The sequence below is a fragment of the Rattus norvegicus genome, chromosome 4 (assembly GCF_021556685.1).
Source record: "Rattus norvegicus strain SHRSP/BbbUtx chromosome 4, alternate assembly SHRSP_T2T, whole genome shotgun sequence".
NCBI classification, from domain to species: domain Eukaryota; kingdom Metazoa; phylum Chordata; class Mammalia; order Rodentia; family Muridae; genus Rattus; species Rattus norvegicus.
Genome location: NC_141537.1, coordinates 59272751 through 59290137, shown reverse-complemented (window position 1 = coordinate 59290137; position 17387 = coordinate 59272751). Strand labels below are relative to the sequence as shown.

The 17387-nt window shown below is 42.8% G+C and overlaps 1 protein-coding gene across 5 annotated transcripts in view; it reads right to left on the bottom strand.

The window, feature by feature from the left end:
- Ahcyl2 (adenosylhomocysteinase-like 2) overlaps positions 1-17387 on the bottom strand; it is a 148723-nt gene that overhangs the window by 48101 nt on the left and 83235 nt on the right. For 2 of the 5 annotated variants that reach the window (NM_001173510.2, XM_087657193.1), the window contains 1 exon segment: positions 2529-2637. In NM_001173510.2, the coding sequence (NP_001166981.2) occupies positions 2529-2637 (109 nt within the window). 5 annotated transcript variants of the gene reach the window in all.

Below are 17387 nucleotides of genomic sequence, written 5' to 3'. Positions count from 1 at the left end.
GACAGCAAGGCATGGAGAGAGACTGCCTTAAAAACATTAGCAATAAATCAAAGTACTAAGATCATGGGAATAATACTTCCTAGACATTAGGCCAGAAATTATTGTGAGGACTACATGTATAGATAATATTTCTGAAAACATAATCTAGACTGTATCCAGATGAGCACACCCAGGTTAGTACACTATCCTAAGAAGACAGGGAATAGAAATGATAAATTTTATTTCTAAGCATAATATTTAAGTACTAGAGATTATGTAAGGGCTTAGGCTGATTGGGAAATAAATAACTAGATAAACTAGGTGATCCTGTCATTTAAATGCTCTCTATGAGGCCAGATGGACATTTGTCATGGATGCTACAGTCACACAGATGGCAATTTCAGCATCCACCAGATTATTTCTACTTTTTTCTCCAAAACCAAGTGTTGTGATTCCTTGCTCCTGGCTTTAATATCCTTCAGTGGATACATTAGGCTGACAACTTTGTTTCCCCAGCATAAGCCTGCTGTGCAGACACCACCTCTGACAGGGGACCCCCTTCTTGTACGATATTCTCATTGTGTATTGAAGATTAGCGTAAATGTGGGTCGGGCTGCAAAAGTCATCTCTTTCCTCAGTTTTCCTCAACCTTACAGCAAATATTAGTATCTACTATGACCCAAATACTGTTTGGTGTGTTAAGACACACACCTGTGATACAGACACACCTGATATAGAGACAACCAAGGCTCTCATGCTCATGGAATACAAACTTGTATTTGTACCTGCATGTAAAGGGGCATAAAACAAATGTGTGATAATTTTAAAAAATAAAGATGGTGTCCTAGGGTCCTATTGCTGCAATGAAACACCATGACCAAAAGCAAGTTGGAGAGGAAAGGGTTTACTTAGCTTACATCTCCACATGGCTGTATATCACCAAAGGGAGTCAATCACAGCAGGAACCTGGAGTCAGGAGATGCAGAAGCCACAAAAGGGTACTGCCTATGGCTGTGCTCAGCTTCCTCTTTTACACACCTGAGACCACCAGCCCAGGGAAGGCCCCACCCACAAGGGGCTGGGCCCTCTCACATGGATCATTAATTTAAAAAATGTCCTACAGACTTTCCTACAGTCCGATCTTATGGAGACATTTTCCCTCCTCTGATGACTCTAGCCTGTGTCAAGTTGACATAAATTTAGCTAGCACAGAAAGCAATTTCATATAGTTCAATCTACAAGGTCCAAACTTATCAGGATGAGGGCAGTTAATATTATTAATCAATGAGCTATACAAGTACTGCAGGCTTACTTGGAAACCAAGGGATCACCCACATTCTTCTAGGAATACAGTATTTTTAAAGTATCCTCACTACATGAGGTGCTCGGGTGGGAAGGTAGGCACTGGTTTCAAGAACACAGATGTATGGCTCTGGCTGTGCAGGGAAAAGATTGGGCTTGAGTGAAAAACTTAAATCATTATTATTTAGTACCAATCCATAGACAATATGCCAAACACATATCTTACAATGTTACAGAGGATCCGATAATTCATTTTCACATTATGGCTTCCGGAGTTAAATCAACCAGTTCATGAATTTTCAACAGAGTTACTTCAGTAGAATAAAATAAGAACCAATTTCCCCATCTTTAGATACAAACCATAGACATGGATATTACAGTGGTCCTCATTTCCAATTATTGTGGATGGAAAATAAACACAGACATGTAAGTAGTGAGTAATGACAACCTATCCAACTGGAAAGCTGCAGTACTTAAGTAATAAGCAGGGCAAACCCCTGACTCCCCCGCCTTCTAACGGAAGAACAAGTAAAATGCCCTCATGTTAGGTCAGACTCACACCGGGGACTGTTGTGTTTACAAACAGCTATTGCTCTCTGGGCCTACAACACTCATCTGATGTTAAGTGAGAAGGCAGCCCTGTGAGGAGGGAAGGAGTAGTAAGTAATGCGAGGTCACAGCTGTGAGAAGGCAAAGCACCCACTTACTTCAAACAGCTACAACAGCTTAGAGAATTAGAACTTCAAAATCATCGTTAACTACCTAGGGACCTGTACTACCTAGGGGAGCTGAGACCCTGTCCCCACTTTTCACTGCAAAAGAGGCTGGATGTGTGGCTGAGGTATGAAGTGCTGTCTTAGCATGCACACAGCCCTTACTCTGTGAACTTACTTTGTAAGTACCATCTAGAGGGACAAGACCCTTAAAGAGTGGGGAAAAAATGAATGTCTTTGTACATGTCATTGAATGGAAACCATTGGTGAACTACATGCTCCTGACTAAATCAAAGAGCTCAATTTCCTTACTCATCCTTTTCTGCCTCTGTCAGAAACTGAGGCCTCAATTAAACTCTACTTAGAGGTCCCAAGAAATCCAGAGATTCTATCTAGAATTTTGGTTTAAATTTTAATTCAAAGTAATTTTTTTCAAGGCTATTTATCAAGAAAGATTGGTCTTGGGTAGGTGGAAGGTCTGCTGCCGACACCAACTAACTTTGACAGGGGGGTCTACGGCAGCTTAGCACTCACCTGAGCTGTAGCTGTCAGTAGATGACTGAGAGATGGAACGAGACAAAGAGCGACGTCCAATTTTGGTGGGACGTTTGTTGAATTCCTGCTTCTGGTCAGCAAACTGAATCTGCAAAGAAAAAGAACCCCCATTATAGAAAGAAAGAACTCTAGTTACATATCTTAGTTTCTGCTCTGTTGCTATGAAGAGACACCATGGCCAAGTCAACTCTTATAAAAGAAAGCACTTTCAGAGGTTTAGTTCATTATCACACTGAGGAACAGGGTAGCATGCAGGTAGGCACTGGAGTATTAGCTGAGGGCTACATCTGGATTCATAGGCCTAGAAAAGGGAACTGGGCGTGGCATGGATTTTTGAAACTCAAAATTCACCCACAGTGGCATACTTCCTCTGACAAGGCCACACCTCCCAATCCTTCTCAAACAGTGCCACTCCCTATTGACCAAGCCTTTTTGGGCTATTCTCATTCAAGCCAACTCCTTATTTATTTGGTAGTGAGCCTAGCCTTTAACGGCTGAGCCATCTCTCCAGCCCGACAACTCCTTATATGAAGAAAACACACCTGTATTTTGAGGAATCAATTCATTACAGCGTGCATTATTACAGATTGTTACCTTCCCATGTAGTTTATTTGCTTGAACAAATCAATGTTTGAATAGGACGACTCTTTGGGGCCAAGGATGTGGCTCAGTAGGTAGCATGCTTTCCCTTGCATGCACTAAACCCTTGGTATAGTTCCTAGCCCTGCATAACTGGGAGTGGTGGTGCACCATGTAAGCCCAGCACTCTGAAGGTGGAGGCAGGAGACTCTGAACTTCAAAGTCATGTTCGACTACTTAGGGAGTTTACACAGAGATCCTGTCCTCTCCTCCCCCTCAGAAAGTTGGGAATATAGCTTTAGTGTAGAGTGCTTCCTTAGCATGCAAAAAGTCCTGGTCTGGGGGCGAAGGGGGACACATCCTTGGGACTGAGGATGGTGGTAGATCCCTGTAAGCCCAGCACTCAGGAGGCCAATGAAGAAGAACACAATGGGTTCAAAGCTCTACCTGAATGCACAGTGAAAACCTCTGTCTCCAAAAGCAACAAAACAAACAAACAAACAAAAATTTTAGGAAAGAATAATTTTTTGATCTTCAACTTTTATCAATGACTATATACTCTGTACATGATAACTGTGACCCAGATGGCAGTATTATGATTAAATTAAAGTTTTAGGAAGTTAAGTCATATTCAGAAACATTTTCTATTGTTTCACTGAAAATGCAAGCTGGAAAAAGAAATCTGTGCTCTTCCCTGTCTAGATGAGAAAAGACCCTTGCCCGGAGCTGTGAGCGTCTCAGTGTGGTGTGCTAATTTTGAGTAAGGTTTTTCATTCAGACAGAACATTCTACATCTCACTGAAATCTTGGCTATGCCATTAATATACTTTGTGATGTTGGTCAGGATGATTTTGTGAATATAATTTTCCCATAAGAACAATAAAATAAAAGCACTTCCACCACAGCTTTTAGAGTGGGTTAAAATTCAGTCCACCTACAGCAGGTAACCATTTTAATTTGTTTAAGATTTCCTAAAATGTGTTAGTTTTTTAGATACTAGTAAAAAACTAATTTTTAATATTTAAAAGCCAAATGCTTGATTATTAGCCATGGCTACAGATGTGGAAGGAGTAAACGACTGTACTGATTGCATACGCAAATCACACTCTGCAGGTTATAGTTGAAGCATCTGATAGTGACTTTCGTGTTAATTTTACCTGTGTGTCTGACAGCTGAAGGTTGTTGAAGGTTACTGATCAAAGCTCCGACCTCTTATTTTATTAATAAGCTTCTCCTAACCAAACATTTACACAATTGCTTAGATGATTAGTGGTATAGACAAAAGTTTACAGAGAAGAATTATAAATCTGACAACTGATTCTACCGTTAATGGTAAACAGGTGGATCCTGTCAGAATGACATCAGTGGCTGCACCTCCTGCACTAAGAGGTAACTCTTGAGTCACTGAGACAAGAGGACTAATGCCAGAGTGAAAGCTGAGCCCTTGTGTCTCAGGGAAGTCACAGCATTTCCAGAGCTGTAACAACAACAACAACAACACAACAACACAGCAGCAGCAGCAGCAGCAGCAGCAGCAGCAGCAGCAGCAGCAGCAGCAGCAGCAGCAGCAGCAGCAGCAGCAGCCACACAGCGCTTCAGAGCTCACAAGTTGTTTTGGTAACAGGGCTAGTCACTGGGTGAGAAGTTCACTGCAGAATGGAAAGGGACAAGTCTGATTATTTTGCTAAAGGCACCAATTTACTCCAAAAAGGGTAAAGTGCCTTTTCTATGCACTCCAACAGGAGGCCCCTGACTCTATGTACTTCTAGCACAGCATTTCACATAATGTCTTCTTTTCTGTACTCTCCATGAATTATAGGCTGGCCCCATATGGCCTGATTTTTAATTAACCCGTAAAATTCTCAGACACACGTGGGTACCTGCCATATCCTACCCACTCATGTGCTGAATCAAGGACCCTGGAGGAGTTCATTCTCTCGCCATCGTCTGTACCTGAGGGAATATTAACAAGCGTAGTAAGCACTGAGTCTGCATGCAGTACTTTTTAAAGGGTTGGTAAAACAGGCAAGGTGGAAGGTGAGGTGCATAGAACTCAGGTGCAAATGCTGACACTCAGGTCATCGACCTGGTTCCAGATACCCACTTCGTTCTTTCTCAGAGGCCCATCAAGCAAAAGGAATGAACACTTCTCCAACCACCTCAATAAAGCCGAATCTTCAGTAGAGGGCACGTTTTTAAAAAGGCTTAAAAGATAAATCTTACCTCAGATATGCAACACCGCCTCCCTATGCCAATCATACACACAGGTATAATAGCCACATGTGTGTGCACACAGACAGGCATGTGTACATATTGACCACTAGAGGGGGCGAGTCACTCCCTCTGAGTTTCCCCTACTTAGCCTAGTAACACTGTCATGCAGAAACCCAGCTGCCCTGTCATCTCAAGGTAGTTCCTTGTCCCATAGTCTTTCAGCCGTCAGAATCCCATCACAGACGCTGTCTCTTTCTAAGGAAACAGGCTCTTAAGTTCTCACTAAATCCAAGTCCCCTTAATCTTTTTAATATATAAGAATGTTAATAAGAAAATCATTTAATATAGTAAGTTATGCAATTTCCCAATAACAAGTGTTTACTTTTCACCGATAACCAAACATGAGTTAAGTGGGGCATCTCTGGCGGCTGCATCAGAACCATACATTGCTCACTCACACAGCCTGTTCTGTAAAACAATCATCTGCCCGGCGAGTTACGGCACCTTGGCAGAATCTACCAAGATTTACCTAATTTCCCTACCTTGTCAGAAACCAGAGTTTTTGCAGGCACCCCTTCTTTTCCACTTCAGAACTGCCTAACACCAAGGCAAGGGAAGAAAGAAGCTGGTAAAAATGGGTAGCTTGCCACATGCCAGAGGGAAGGATGAAGGCTGGGCAGGAGGGGAAGGAGGGTATAAGCAGCTTGCCTTGGATGGTAATGGCTGCCGCAGCAAGACTGGCAAACAGGAGCTTAGCCTCACCTGGGCTTTAATCCTAGAGTTGCTATTGACAATGTATTTCTTCTTGCTGCTCAGCATAGTGACGCTACCAGCCAGCAGACAGTGACATTACTAGCAGTAGGCCACCTCTTTGGTCCAAGGACCCTGGTAGTAAGGCTTTTAAACTTTCCTCATCAGCAGTTCTGCTGGCTCTGGTTCCAGCTTGCTTCTATTTTTTTTTTTTCCTTTTGAGGGAGGTGGCTATCTCTGAAGCAGCTCCAGCAACCCTTTCAGCCGTACAACGGATTTAATAATAAGGCAGCTCTGTTAGCGGCTCGTCAGCCATTCCTAACCCTGGAAGTTTGGCTTTATTTATTGCATCATTACACGGCTCCTCTGACCTCTAAACCTTAACAAGTCCCTAGATAAAGCCCAACATACATGCATACGTCAATGGCTTATTTATATAACCAGTGCACTTTTTCCTGATATAATTAACTTGCTAATTAGGTTCCCTTTTAACTTTACCTCCTCCTTTTCTATGTCAGATGATTTTAGTTAACCTCACCTCATTAGAAAAAAATTAACTACGACCCACTGAAACAATGAGGGAATTTATAAAGAGAAGGAAAAAGATGATGTCAAGTAGTCGGGAAGCCCCATGCTGCACTCTGCCCGTGGGCTAGCCAGGGAGCAGCTCTACCACCAAGGAAATCAACTTCCTTGCTCTTTTTTTGTTTACTCTCAATTAAAACTTATTTGTATATTTATTTAGACACAGAGTCTCACAATGCAGCTCAGGCTGGCCTGGAGCTCAAGATCTTCCTGCCTCAGTTGTCCAAATGTACTACCATGACTTGAGTTTGCATATTGTCTATGCAGGTTTTTACATTCAGTATCTAGTTTTATCTCAAAACTAAAACTTTTTTAGTATTGAGTGATCCATTTACTTTTTACTTAAAAAAAGGAAGAAAAGGAAAAGCACGTTTTGGGGTTGGGGAGATGGCTCTGCGGGTTAGGAGCCCTTGTTTTGCAAGCATGGAGACATAAGGCCAGCCAGCCTCATTTACTTAGTGAGTTCCAGGACAGTGAGGCTCTGTCTAAAGAAGAGGCAGCCAGTGCCAGGGACAACAGTCAAGTTCTCCTCCAGCATCCACACACACACAGCAAGCAGCACACATAAAATGTGCCCTGACAAAGCAAGGGCACAAGACGGTTTGACACACAAATCTAAAATATTAGTATTTCATTCTTTTAAGGCAAAAATTCATAATCTAGAACACACAGATGCCTATAATCCCTAAAAGAGAGAGCATGAAGTTTAGGTTTTATTGACAAGCAGAGACAGTACAAATACTCCTAAAGAGTATTTGGTTTCCAAACCAAATGAACAGTCTAAATGAGTTCTTTACCTACAAAGAGGATTACTTTTAACCCCAAAGAATACTGCAGCAAGCTGGCCCTGTGCTCAAGGTTAAGCAACCAGCTTCGACATGGAAGACTACCAAGCCCTGCTGGAGTGGTGGAGGAAAACACTGAACTGTGACAACACTTACTGTCACCTCCATGGGTCCGAGGCAAGATGCTTTACCTGATGGGGGTGGGCTGAGGATTTATCAGGGAGGATAAACGATGGCAGTAAATCCTTACAGAATGTGCGCTCCAGTGCCCCAGCATTTTAACTGCTTGGACAGACGTAAAAATTCCTTCACGTGGGGTTTAGCTCAGTGGTAGAGCGCTTGCCTAGGAAGTGCAAGGCCCTGGGTTCGGTCCCCAGCTCCGAAAAAAGAACCAAAAAAAAAAAAAATTCCTTCACATGAAAACAGCTGAGGAGTGGAGGTTTCAGCAGGAATTTCTAGTCAGCTTCGAGATCTACCTAGTCATTTACTGAGCTTGGGGCTTCCACACTCCGTCCTGACTTATATTCCTACACAGAGTATGGCCTGAACCCTCTACCAATCTCAGGCACACAGGACCCCTTGCTGGTGATTACTAACAATGGACATTGGGTGGCAGGGTCCAACTGCTCTATGTTCCTCAGAAAAGGCTGGTGCGAGGCCTCGTGACCTCCGTGACCTCTGGTGGCAGAGCCTTTCCACTGCTGATCTATTCACTGCAGAGTAAGGCAGACATTTGTTTAAACTTTCTTGACATTTTATTCACGTGTTGGATCTGGCTCCAGAGTTTTCTGCTGGAGATTAAAAGGCACTTCTACAGTTTGCAGGTGAGATCTGGAAATCTACAGGCAACACACTCGAGGTGCACAGGGCCGGCTGCTGCCTAAGCAGTTACAGTGTCACCTTCAGAGCAGATCAGAGGTCAATGACTTGGGCAGCATCTGGAGGAAAGTCTCAAAAATCAAAGAGAAAAGCAACTGAGCTCATGGCATTCCTGAAGACAGGCCTCTCCCTATCACTCCTCACTGCTTTTCTACTGATTAAAGAGAATTTTCCTGTTTCTTTAAATAAAGGCTAAATGAGAGAGATACATCAAAATATTTAAGATGTCCTCCACACACCAGGAAGCCCTCGGCCACACGCCTATTACGCCTAAAGCAGCAGTCCTCAGGTCCGTAGGACAGATTTCTGTCCACATCACAGAGGGGCAAAAGGAGCAGACCCAGGAGCAGCTCTTTCTGAGAGGACATGCTACCTGGGTACAATGACCACTGTCCTTTACAGAAAGTAGATGAGAACCTTTGTTTGGCTTTGGAGTGGCACAGCTGTGTCCAGTAGGGTTCTCCTGTAGTACTCCTTTTCAGAAACAAAATTTAGTGCCTCACTGTGGTCCCTTCTGTAACAAAACCAAATTTCCTACTTTCTCAGTTATTACTAAGTTGCTGGAGATTCAAAAAACAGAAGGAAATCAAAACAAGAGTTAAAAAGCAAGCCAGAGGAATGAAGTGAGTCACTGCCACTAGTCTCAATCACCACTGCATTTGAAATCATCTTACGAATGCAGCTGCTTTCCATCAGGTATCTGTCAAACATGCGCAATGCTATAAGATTATAAAAGAACACCACCAACAGCTTCTATAAAAATGACACGGAGGCTGGAGAGATTGCTCAGGGGTTAAGAGTACCCGCTGCTCTCTCAGAGGCCCTGGGTTCACTTTCCAGCACTCACACCGGATGGCTCCCAACAGACTGTATCTCTAGTTTCTGGGGATCCGTCATCTTCTCCTGGGCTCGGCTGGAACCTGCAAGTCCGTTGAGAGCATACAGACAAGCAGGCACACAGATGCATGTAAAATAAACAAATCTTGTTTTCAATGACAAAAAGTTAAGCATTTGCTGCCACCATTTGTTTTGAGATAGGATTAGTTAGAGCTCAGGTTGGCCTCACAGTCACCATGTACAGGTAGAATTTTCTACTGGGCCTTTGTTAGATCTGGTATATATTTAATCTTATTATTTTAATAGTTATCTCTTTAAGTCCCTAACTCTACAAACACTAAAGAGAACTTAGAATGCATTATAAAAAGTATAACAAGTTTATAATAGGGGAATATATAGATAGAACCCTTGTTGCGGCACACAAACCACCTTCCCACCCATAATAAAATGTAATTAAAAGGGTTTTTAAATCAACAGTTGAAACTGAATTTAAAAAGTTATAATTCATTGTCATTATTGGTTTTGGAGATAGGACCAGCTGGAGCCCAGGCTGGCTTCAAACTCACTATGAGGCTGAGGCTGGGCTTGAACTCCTGATTTTCCTGCTGCTACCCTGCAAGTGCTGGGATGACAGGCCTATGCCACTATGCTCCACAATGTTGGTTTTATGTGCTAGTTCTTATTAACAAATATCAACTTAAAATTATTTTACTAAAATTATTTATCAGGCAAATATGGTATCTGGGAAAACAGTATGAAGAGAATGAAAGTTCTCTTATGTATATACATACATAAGAGAATATAGCAATATACATACTCAGAGGAGTTGACTGGGAAAAAAAAAGGCAGGTAAGGGAGAAATGTTTAAATTTTGCCAGGTACTGGGAGAATGTAACATTTTTATAAGTTCTAGTTTTGTGTCTCCCTTTCCCCATATTCTTTTTTAATTTATACCCATGAGGCACAACTTAACATTAACTTGAAAGAGAATACAAAACAATCAAAGAATAATCTATCTGTGCAGTACACCAGCACAGTAGGTCAGCACCCACCACCCGGGGAATCTGCTGCTCTGGCCTACCTGCTCTTAACTGCCTTTCCCTGGCTTCACTGGCAATTACAACCCAGGAGGGACCCAGTGCATAGGAGATAATCAGAAGGGTAGTAACTGTTTTCCCAGCAGTGGCTCCTTACAGATGGTCCTTTCCTTGTCCTGTCAGAAGCAGCGCAAGGAGACAGCGGTAGAACTCACCATCCACTCAGGCATGTGGAAAGCAGAGGTGCCCTCATTACCGTCCCACTTCTCCATAGTGCGGGCTTGGCTAAGGGGTGTCCTGAAGCAAAACGGAAAGCTGGTTTGCAAAGGCCAGGGTTACCTGAGGACCCCAGAGAACACTACCAGCTTAGTGGTCAGGGGTTAAAAGAAGCTCTTATCTTTCACAGAAGCTTCCTGTTGAAATCAAGATCACCAACCGCCTGGCGAATCTCTTACCAGCCAACCTCAAAACCTCTGCCTGTTATTCAAAATCAGAGCGGATGCACTGCAGTTCCTACAAGGCACTCTAGCCTATCTCCTCTGTGCGGACTTCCTTCAGCAACAGGCTGGCTCTCTTCTCTGAGTATAAGGCCCTAGTTAACTTTCTCCCGCCCCGTCAGGACACGTCACTGGAAGTGCTGATACCAAGATCAATAAAGATCGGGGTCAAGAAGGCACTCCCCTTTCTTGAGAGCTGCTGATTTGGATCAGTACAGTAAACAGGCGTTTCCTTGAAACCAGAGTTCCTTATGGCTGTCAAGTTCAAGCAGCTACAGAAGCTCCCTGTCTGCTCCATCAGGGGGCTGGCACCACCACCTATCTTAGGTTAAATTCTTATTGCATCGGGGTTCAGATGAAGTCAGGGAAGATGTTTTTTTTTTGCAAAGCTAAAACTTGTAATGTTGAAAAAAGTTTTGGGACCACAGCTCCCTCTGCTGGCTCCCTGAGAGATGGCACAGGAAGGTAGGTCTAAGGGGCCTTTGTTAAAGAAACAGCACAATGCTGACTGGAATGTTTCACAGAGGCTAGACAGAACTGCCCACCACCCCTCCCTACATACCCCCCCCCCCAAATCCTGGTCTCAGTGAGGGCATACAGGAGACCCAGGGGTCTCAGACAAGTGCCTCAAGTCCAATACTGATTTTCCCTCATAGGTCTGGGGTCAGGATGAAACAGGATGTCATTGCAGTATCCCTCCCTGTATACACCATCTGATTAGAAAGGATCTCAGTTGTTTTTGCATTATGTTCCCCCATACAGGCTTCCTCCTTTCTGCACATTTCTGAAATTTGGAAATAAAGCATAACTTGAAAAACTGTGAACACACACACACACACACACACACACACACACACACAGAGAGAGAGAGAGAGAGAGAGAGAGAGAGAGAGAGAGAGAGAGAGAGAACAGATATATCTGCTTAATTTATTCCTAGAGGATGTTATCTAATAGGGGACAGTAGAGGCTGGGAATATAGGGTGTGGAAACAAAGACAGACAGATCTCTAACTTTCAGGCTACCTTGGTCTACATAGTGAGATCCTGTCTTGAAAAAGAAGAGGAGAAGGAGGAGGGAGAGGAAGAGGAAGAGCAGAAGGAGGAAGAGGAAGAGGAGGAGGAGGAGACCACAGAGATGTCAGACCAAATGCTTCATTCCTACAATCCCAGTGGTAGGAGATGAAGGCAAGATGATCGTGAGTTCAGGGTTATTTATTCTCAGCTACATAGTGAGTATGAGGCCAGATTCAAGAAAACAAGAGTACCATAAAGGGCTGAGAGTTGCTAAGGAGTAAAGCAGTTGTCCAACACGTGTAAGGCCATAGGTTCAGTCCCTAACATAGGAAGCCCAATAACAGACCTAAAACACCAGGGACTCCTTAAAAAAATTACTGCTAGTCACAATGACACATGCTTATAATCCTAGCACTTGGGAGGCAGAGGCAGGCAGATCTCTCAGTGTGCATTCCAAGCTGGCCGGGGCTACATAGTGAGACCTCACCTGAGGGAAAATATTCATTATTGTTATGTGTGTACAGGATATGTGTGTAGGGGAGCATGTGCCAAAGCACATGTGTGGAGAGAGGACATCACCAGGACATCATCACATTTTGAACTGACATCACCAGGCTTGTGCAAGAAACACCTCTACCTGGTGAGCTTCCTTGCTGGCCCAGCACTAGTGTTAATCTCTGATGCAGAGGATCATTTCTCTGAAGCTTATAATCATACTATAATTATGACTACAGGCTTTCCCCCATTGGGCTTCACAGTTCAAAAGAATGAATCCTTTGGGTATGGAACACAGGAAGAGTTGCTGGAAGATGCCAGAGAAGGCAGATTATCAATAACTGATTAGCGGTCTAGAGCAGGTGAGCTGTACTACCCGCTATTTCCTGAGGTGATGAGCACATGGGAGGCAGCCATGAGCAGGCTGGTTTTGTCATCAGACAGCCTCGGGTAAGATGCTGTCACTGACTCACCCTCACTACCCCACCAGCTTTCCAATCTACAAGTGAAAATAAAACTGCTGTCTCCCAGTCTGATGGGGGCTTTAGGAAGAATGCCTACACTGAGGCCTCAACGGTCCCTCTTTAATAATGCCATTACTGTGCCACATCCTTTCCCACCGCAGGCCTTTGCTCAGAACATTTTCTCAAGCAAAATGTGTTTTGTACCTTTACCCCCTTCATCCTCACTTATTCAAATTCCCCAAGATTCGGCTTCAATAAATGTCCTCATGAAATCTCACCTAAGTTTAGGAGTTTCTCTTTTGTTTAATATTGCTCTTAGGCCACAGCACCAGGCCTAGCCATATTCATCACAGCTGCTGCACCCATGTGCTTATTCCTCACAGGCTGCAGGCTTCTTAGGGCTTAGTCAACTCTGATCTGACTATAGTCCCTGGCATGTAGGAGGAGCCTAAGAAATAATAATGTAAGCTCTAAAATTCTGTGTGCTGTATGGGTATGTTAAAACACTCTAGGTATTTATATAAGTCAATATATTCAAAATGTTTATGTCCGTTTTATAAGATTTGGTACATTATCTTACATCTATAAGGACTAATATTACTGACTTATTTCATGGTGAGATTTTGAGGGCATTTAATCCTTAATAAATATTAACTCTGCAAGGATGTATGATCTACTCTCTATTCCTTGATCCAAATCAATTATAACCCATTGTGGTCTGTAGCAATAGTGGGACCTTTAAGAATAAAGCAAGGTCAAAATCTGTTACTGCTGAAGAGGAGCCTAACCCTTAGAATTATTTAAGTCAATACCCAGCAAATTACCAAACACTCTTGTTTATATTCCTTGCATAATGACTGAGTAAACAGAGACAATGACTGAGTAAACAGAGACAATGACAGAGTAACACTGCCTTTATGGCAGTGTTAAACCATGGAAGCAAATGACTTTGAAGGAAAGTAGGATTAGCAATACACCCAAGAAAATATATCATGTCAGCATCCTAAACATACATAACTGTTGTTTTCTTAGTGTAAGTTTTAACTAAAACAGACTTCATTTGAAAGCAACAATGTTACCCCCCCTTTCTGTACTGTTTCTACAATAAAAACAATAGCTATTTCATCTGAGAACTTAAGGTATATTCACTGACATGAACGTTGTAAGACATAAGAGACAGGTATGTGTTCCAGTTAGAAACTTGATCACAATATAACTATACTTCACCATAAAGTGTCCTAAAGATCCATCCACAGCCAGAGCAGGAGTGATGGAACTGCACACGATTATTCTACGACAGCATGTAGGTGAGCGTTAGCACGCTCAACAAACTAGACTAGCTCCGGATGCTATCTACACAAAAACAACCCAGAAGAGGTTGTTTTAACTCCAAAAACAGCTAAATGTCCTATATGACAGATGTGCTCCTACTAGTGGTCTTGATAGTACGATCATAACCTCTGAGGCTTTGCCACATAACCCAAAGTCAGAGCAAGCACATGCTCAACGTAGAAAAGACACAGAGTTAAGGCTTCTAGAGGTCAAAGCCAGAAAAGCACACACATAGAGAAGTCACTGTGTGGTACAAGTTTCAAGCATCTGGAACCTAGAGTCATAAGGCACAGGGCAATGAAAGATTATTACTGTGACTGACTATGTCTTGAGCAAATCACCTGATGACTCAGGATAAACTGAGGGGAAGAGTGGACTGAGAAAGACCCAAACATTCAGTCCCAACATTCAGTATTTCTGACCCACTTAGTGTCTCTGAGGCCATAAGAAAATGCAATCATGATTCTTCAGTCACAGTAGCTATTGGTTATTAGAGGCTAAAGTTCCCAGCCACCTAGGTTCAAAGAACAATCTACTTAGTTGTGACGTTGGTTTGAATTGATAGGCCTCAGACCTCCCAAACCTGGTTATGGTTTGGATGTGTTGAAGACTTGGTGACCAGATTGTGGTGTTACTAGGACCTAGCAGAAGCTTTAAGATGTGGGGACTAATTGGAAGGTATTAAGCTTTTGGGGTTGTACTTTTGAAAGGGATATTGGGATCCTTCTCTATTTGCTTCCTGTCTGCCCCAAGAGAACAAAAAGGAAGTTCAGCTTCAAACAAAGTGGTTATATGACCATGAATGAAAACTTGAAACCATGACACAAAATGAGCTCCTTTAGAAGTTGTTTATGTAAAACATCTTGTCAGAACAGAACGCTCCCGTACGTCTCCAAGCTTGAAATGCCAATGCTAATACAACAGCAGAACTTGAGTCCTCCCTTCTGTCTCACATCCTCCCTTACAGGAAGAGTCTCACCTCTCAGACCTCCCATGTTTTGAAGATTCAACATAGTAAAGACTTAACAGGCTTTAGGTTAGCTCTAATACTTACTGGGCTTTCCTCAGGCAAACCAAACATGTTTTTAAGCCTTTGCTTCTTCATCTGTTAGAAAATGATAATAATACTACTCTTATATTGTTGGTTTTTAAAAAGTTTTTATGTGTATGAGTATTTGCCAGCATATGTGTATATGCACTATATGGGCCCAGTGCCTGCAGAAGTCAGAAGAGGGCATCGGATCCCCTAGAACTGGAATTACAGATGGTCATAAGCTGCTATCTTGGTACTGGGAACCAAACCCAGGTACTTGAAAAAGCAATATCTTGAGCTATCTTCCTAGGCCTTATATTTTTAAAATAAAGATTAATATACATGTTTATATAAACACAGTGCCAGGAAGCTACATTGCCCTTAACTAGATATAGCAGAGTAGCATTAGATTGCCTGGCCAAACCTCTCCACTCACTGTGTAACTTGAACAAATTATCTTTTCTCCTTGTACCTGTTTACTCATCTGTTCAAGGGGAATTTTGAAGGAATCAAGTAAGTTAGTAAGTAAACAGCATAGTAGGGCAGCAGAGTGAGGGCTCACTGCGTAGTGAGCTTCCTGCCAAGCCCCACACAACCCCAGCTCGATGTCTGCAATCCAAATGGTGCAAGGAGAGACTAACTCCAGGAAGTTGTCCTCTGACCTCCAGACTTCCATACAAGCACCATTGCACATGTTTTACACACACACACACACACACACACACACACACACACACACACACACCAACCAAAAAGATAAATGAAAACAAAACAAAAAAGCAGAGTGATCCACACCAGTAATCCCACACTTGGGAGGCAGAAGCTGGAGAATAAGAAGCTCAAGGTTAGCCTGTACTACATGAGACCTTATATTAAAACAAACAAACATTGGTAAAAAGTACTTAAAAGAGCAAGGACAGCTGGACGCTACCAGGGCTGTGTGAACTTTACTATCATTACTGATAACATGTACAGTCTGTTTCCTAACACACCCAAATCCAGTTTTGAATTTTTGTTGTTTTGTTTTGAGGAAGGGCTCATGCAGCCCAAATTGGCCTCAAACTGTGTGTGTGTGTGTGTGTGTGTGTGTGTGTGTGTGTGTAACTATTCACATGCACACAAACACATATATATGAAAATGACCTTCTACTTCTGATCTTCCTGTCTCTACCTCCCAAGTGCTAGGACTATAGGCTGTAACACCAAACCCAGTTAAGTGGCTGGGAATCAAACCCAGGGCCTTCAGGCAAATATTCTACCAATTACATCCTCAGCTCCAAGTCTATCTTATCTTTCCCCCTCCCCCACCCCTGGAACTGAGGACTGAACCCAGGGCCTTGCGCTTGCTAGGCGAGCGCTCTACCACTGAGTTAAATCCCTAACCCCTATCTTATCTTCTTACATGCAGTAACTTCATCCATTTAATCAGACAAAGAATATTCATTGGTGCTTACAATGTGCTAAGACAGTCTCTGCCTTCAAAATGACTACAGCCTAGGAAGAGAGAACCTATGTTCAATCTCTATCATCAGGGGAAAATTAAAGATGGAGCTATCCCAGCAGTATGTTTGTCTACCACAGACAGGGCCCTGCCCAGGTTCATTCCCCATTACTACTATAGTCAATCAATGTAAGACAATCTGTTATCCAAGAAAAAAGTCAGTAAAGGATGTGACATCAGTTAGGGTAGCAGCAGAGATGCCACATTTAAGTGGAGAGGAAAAGGAGGAGTAAGAGTTCTTGGTACGTAGTGAGGAGTGGGGCTAATGGAAAGAACAACCTACAATATTTCTTGCTATATCTCCTTTCTTCCTAATAGCAACTACCTGAAGTTTGACCACAGTTGTGTCCATCTGAAGACAAGTGTGCATGTATGTTTTTAAAAAGTTATTAGAATTCCATTCTGACTTAGTCTTGGCTAATGGCCAGGATGCTAAGAGGAGGCTTTGAGAAGTAAGAACTGAGATCATCCCACCCGTGGAGGCCTGCAGGGATGCTGAATTCACTTATACATACATGACTATCAGTAGCTTCTTTAGTTTAAATCTGATCAAATCACTTCCTTCCTTACAGTGCTCCAAAACTGCCCTGCTGTACTCAAAATAAAGTCCCAGGTCCTCAGCAAGCTCTGCCTTGGCTTTGGCATGAGCCTCAGGTCTCCATATTCTCCTACTTCCATACAGAGACCAAATGCTCACAGAACAGAAATGTGTCTCTCAAATGTTACAGCTTGATTGTAAATTCCTTCAGTATCAATTTCCAGTTCCCAGTCTAGGTTAAGAATGACTTCTCAGCAGCCTTAGCTACACAGTCAACCTGGGTTACAAGAAAACTTGTC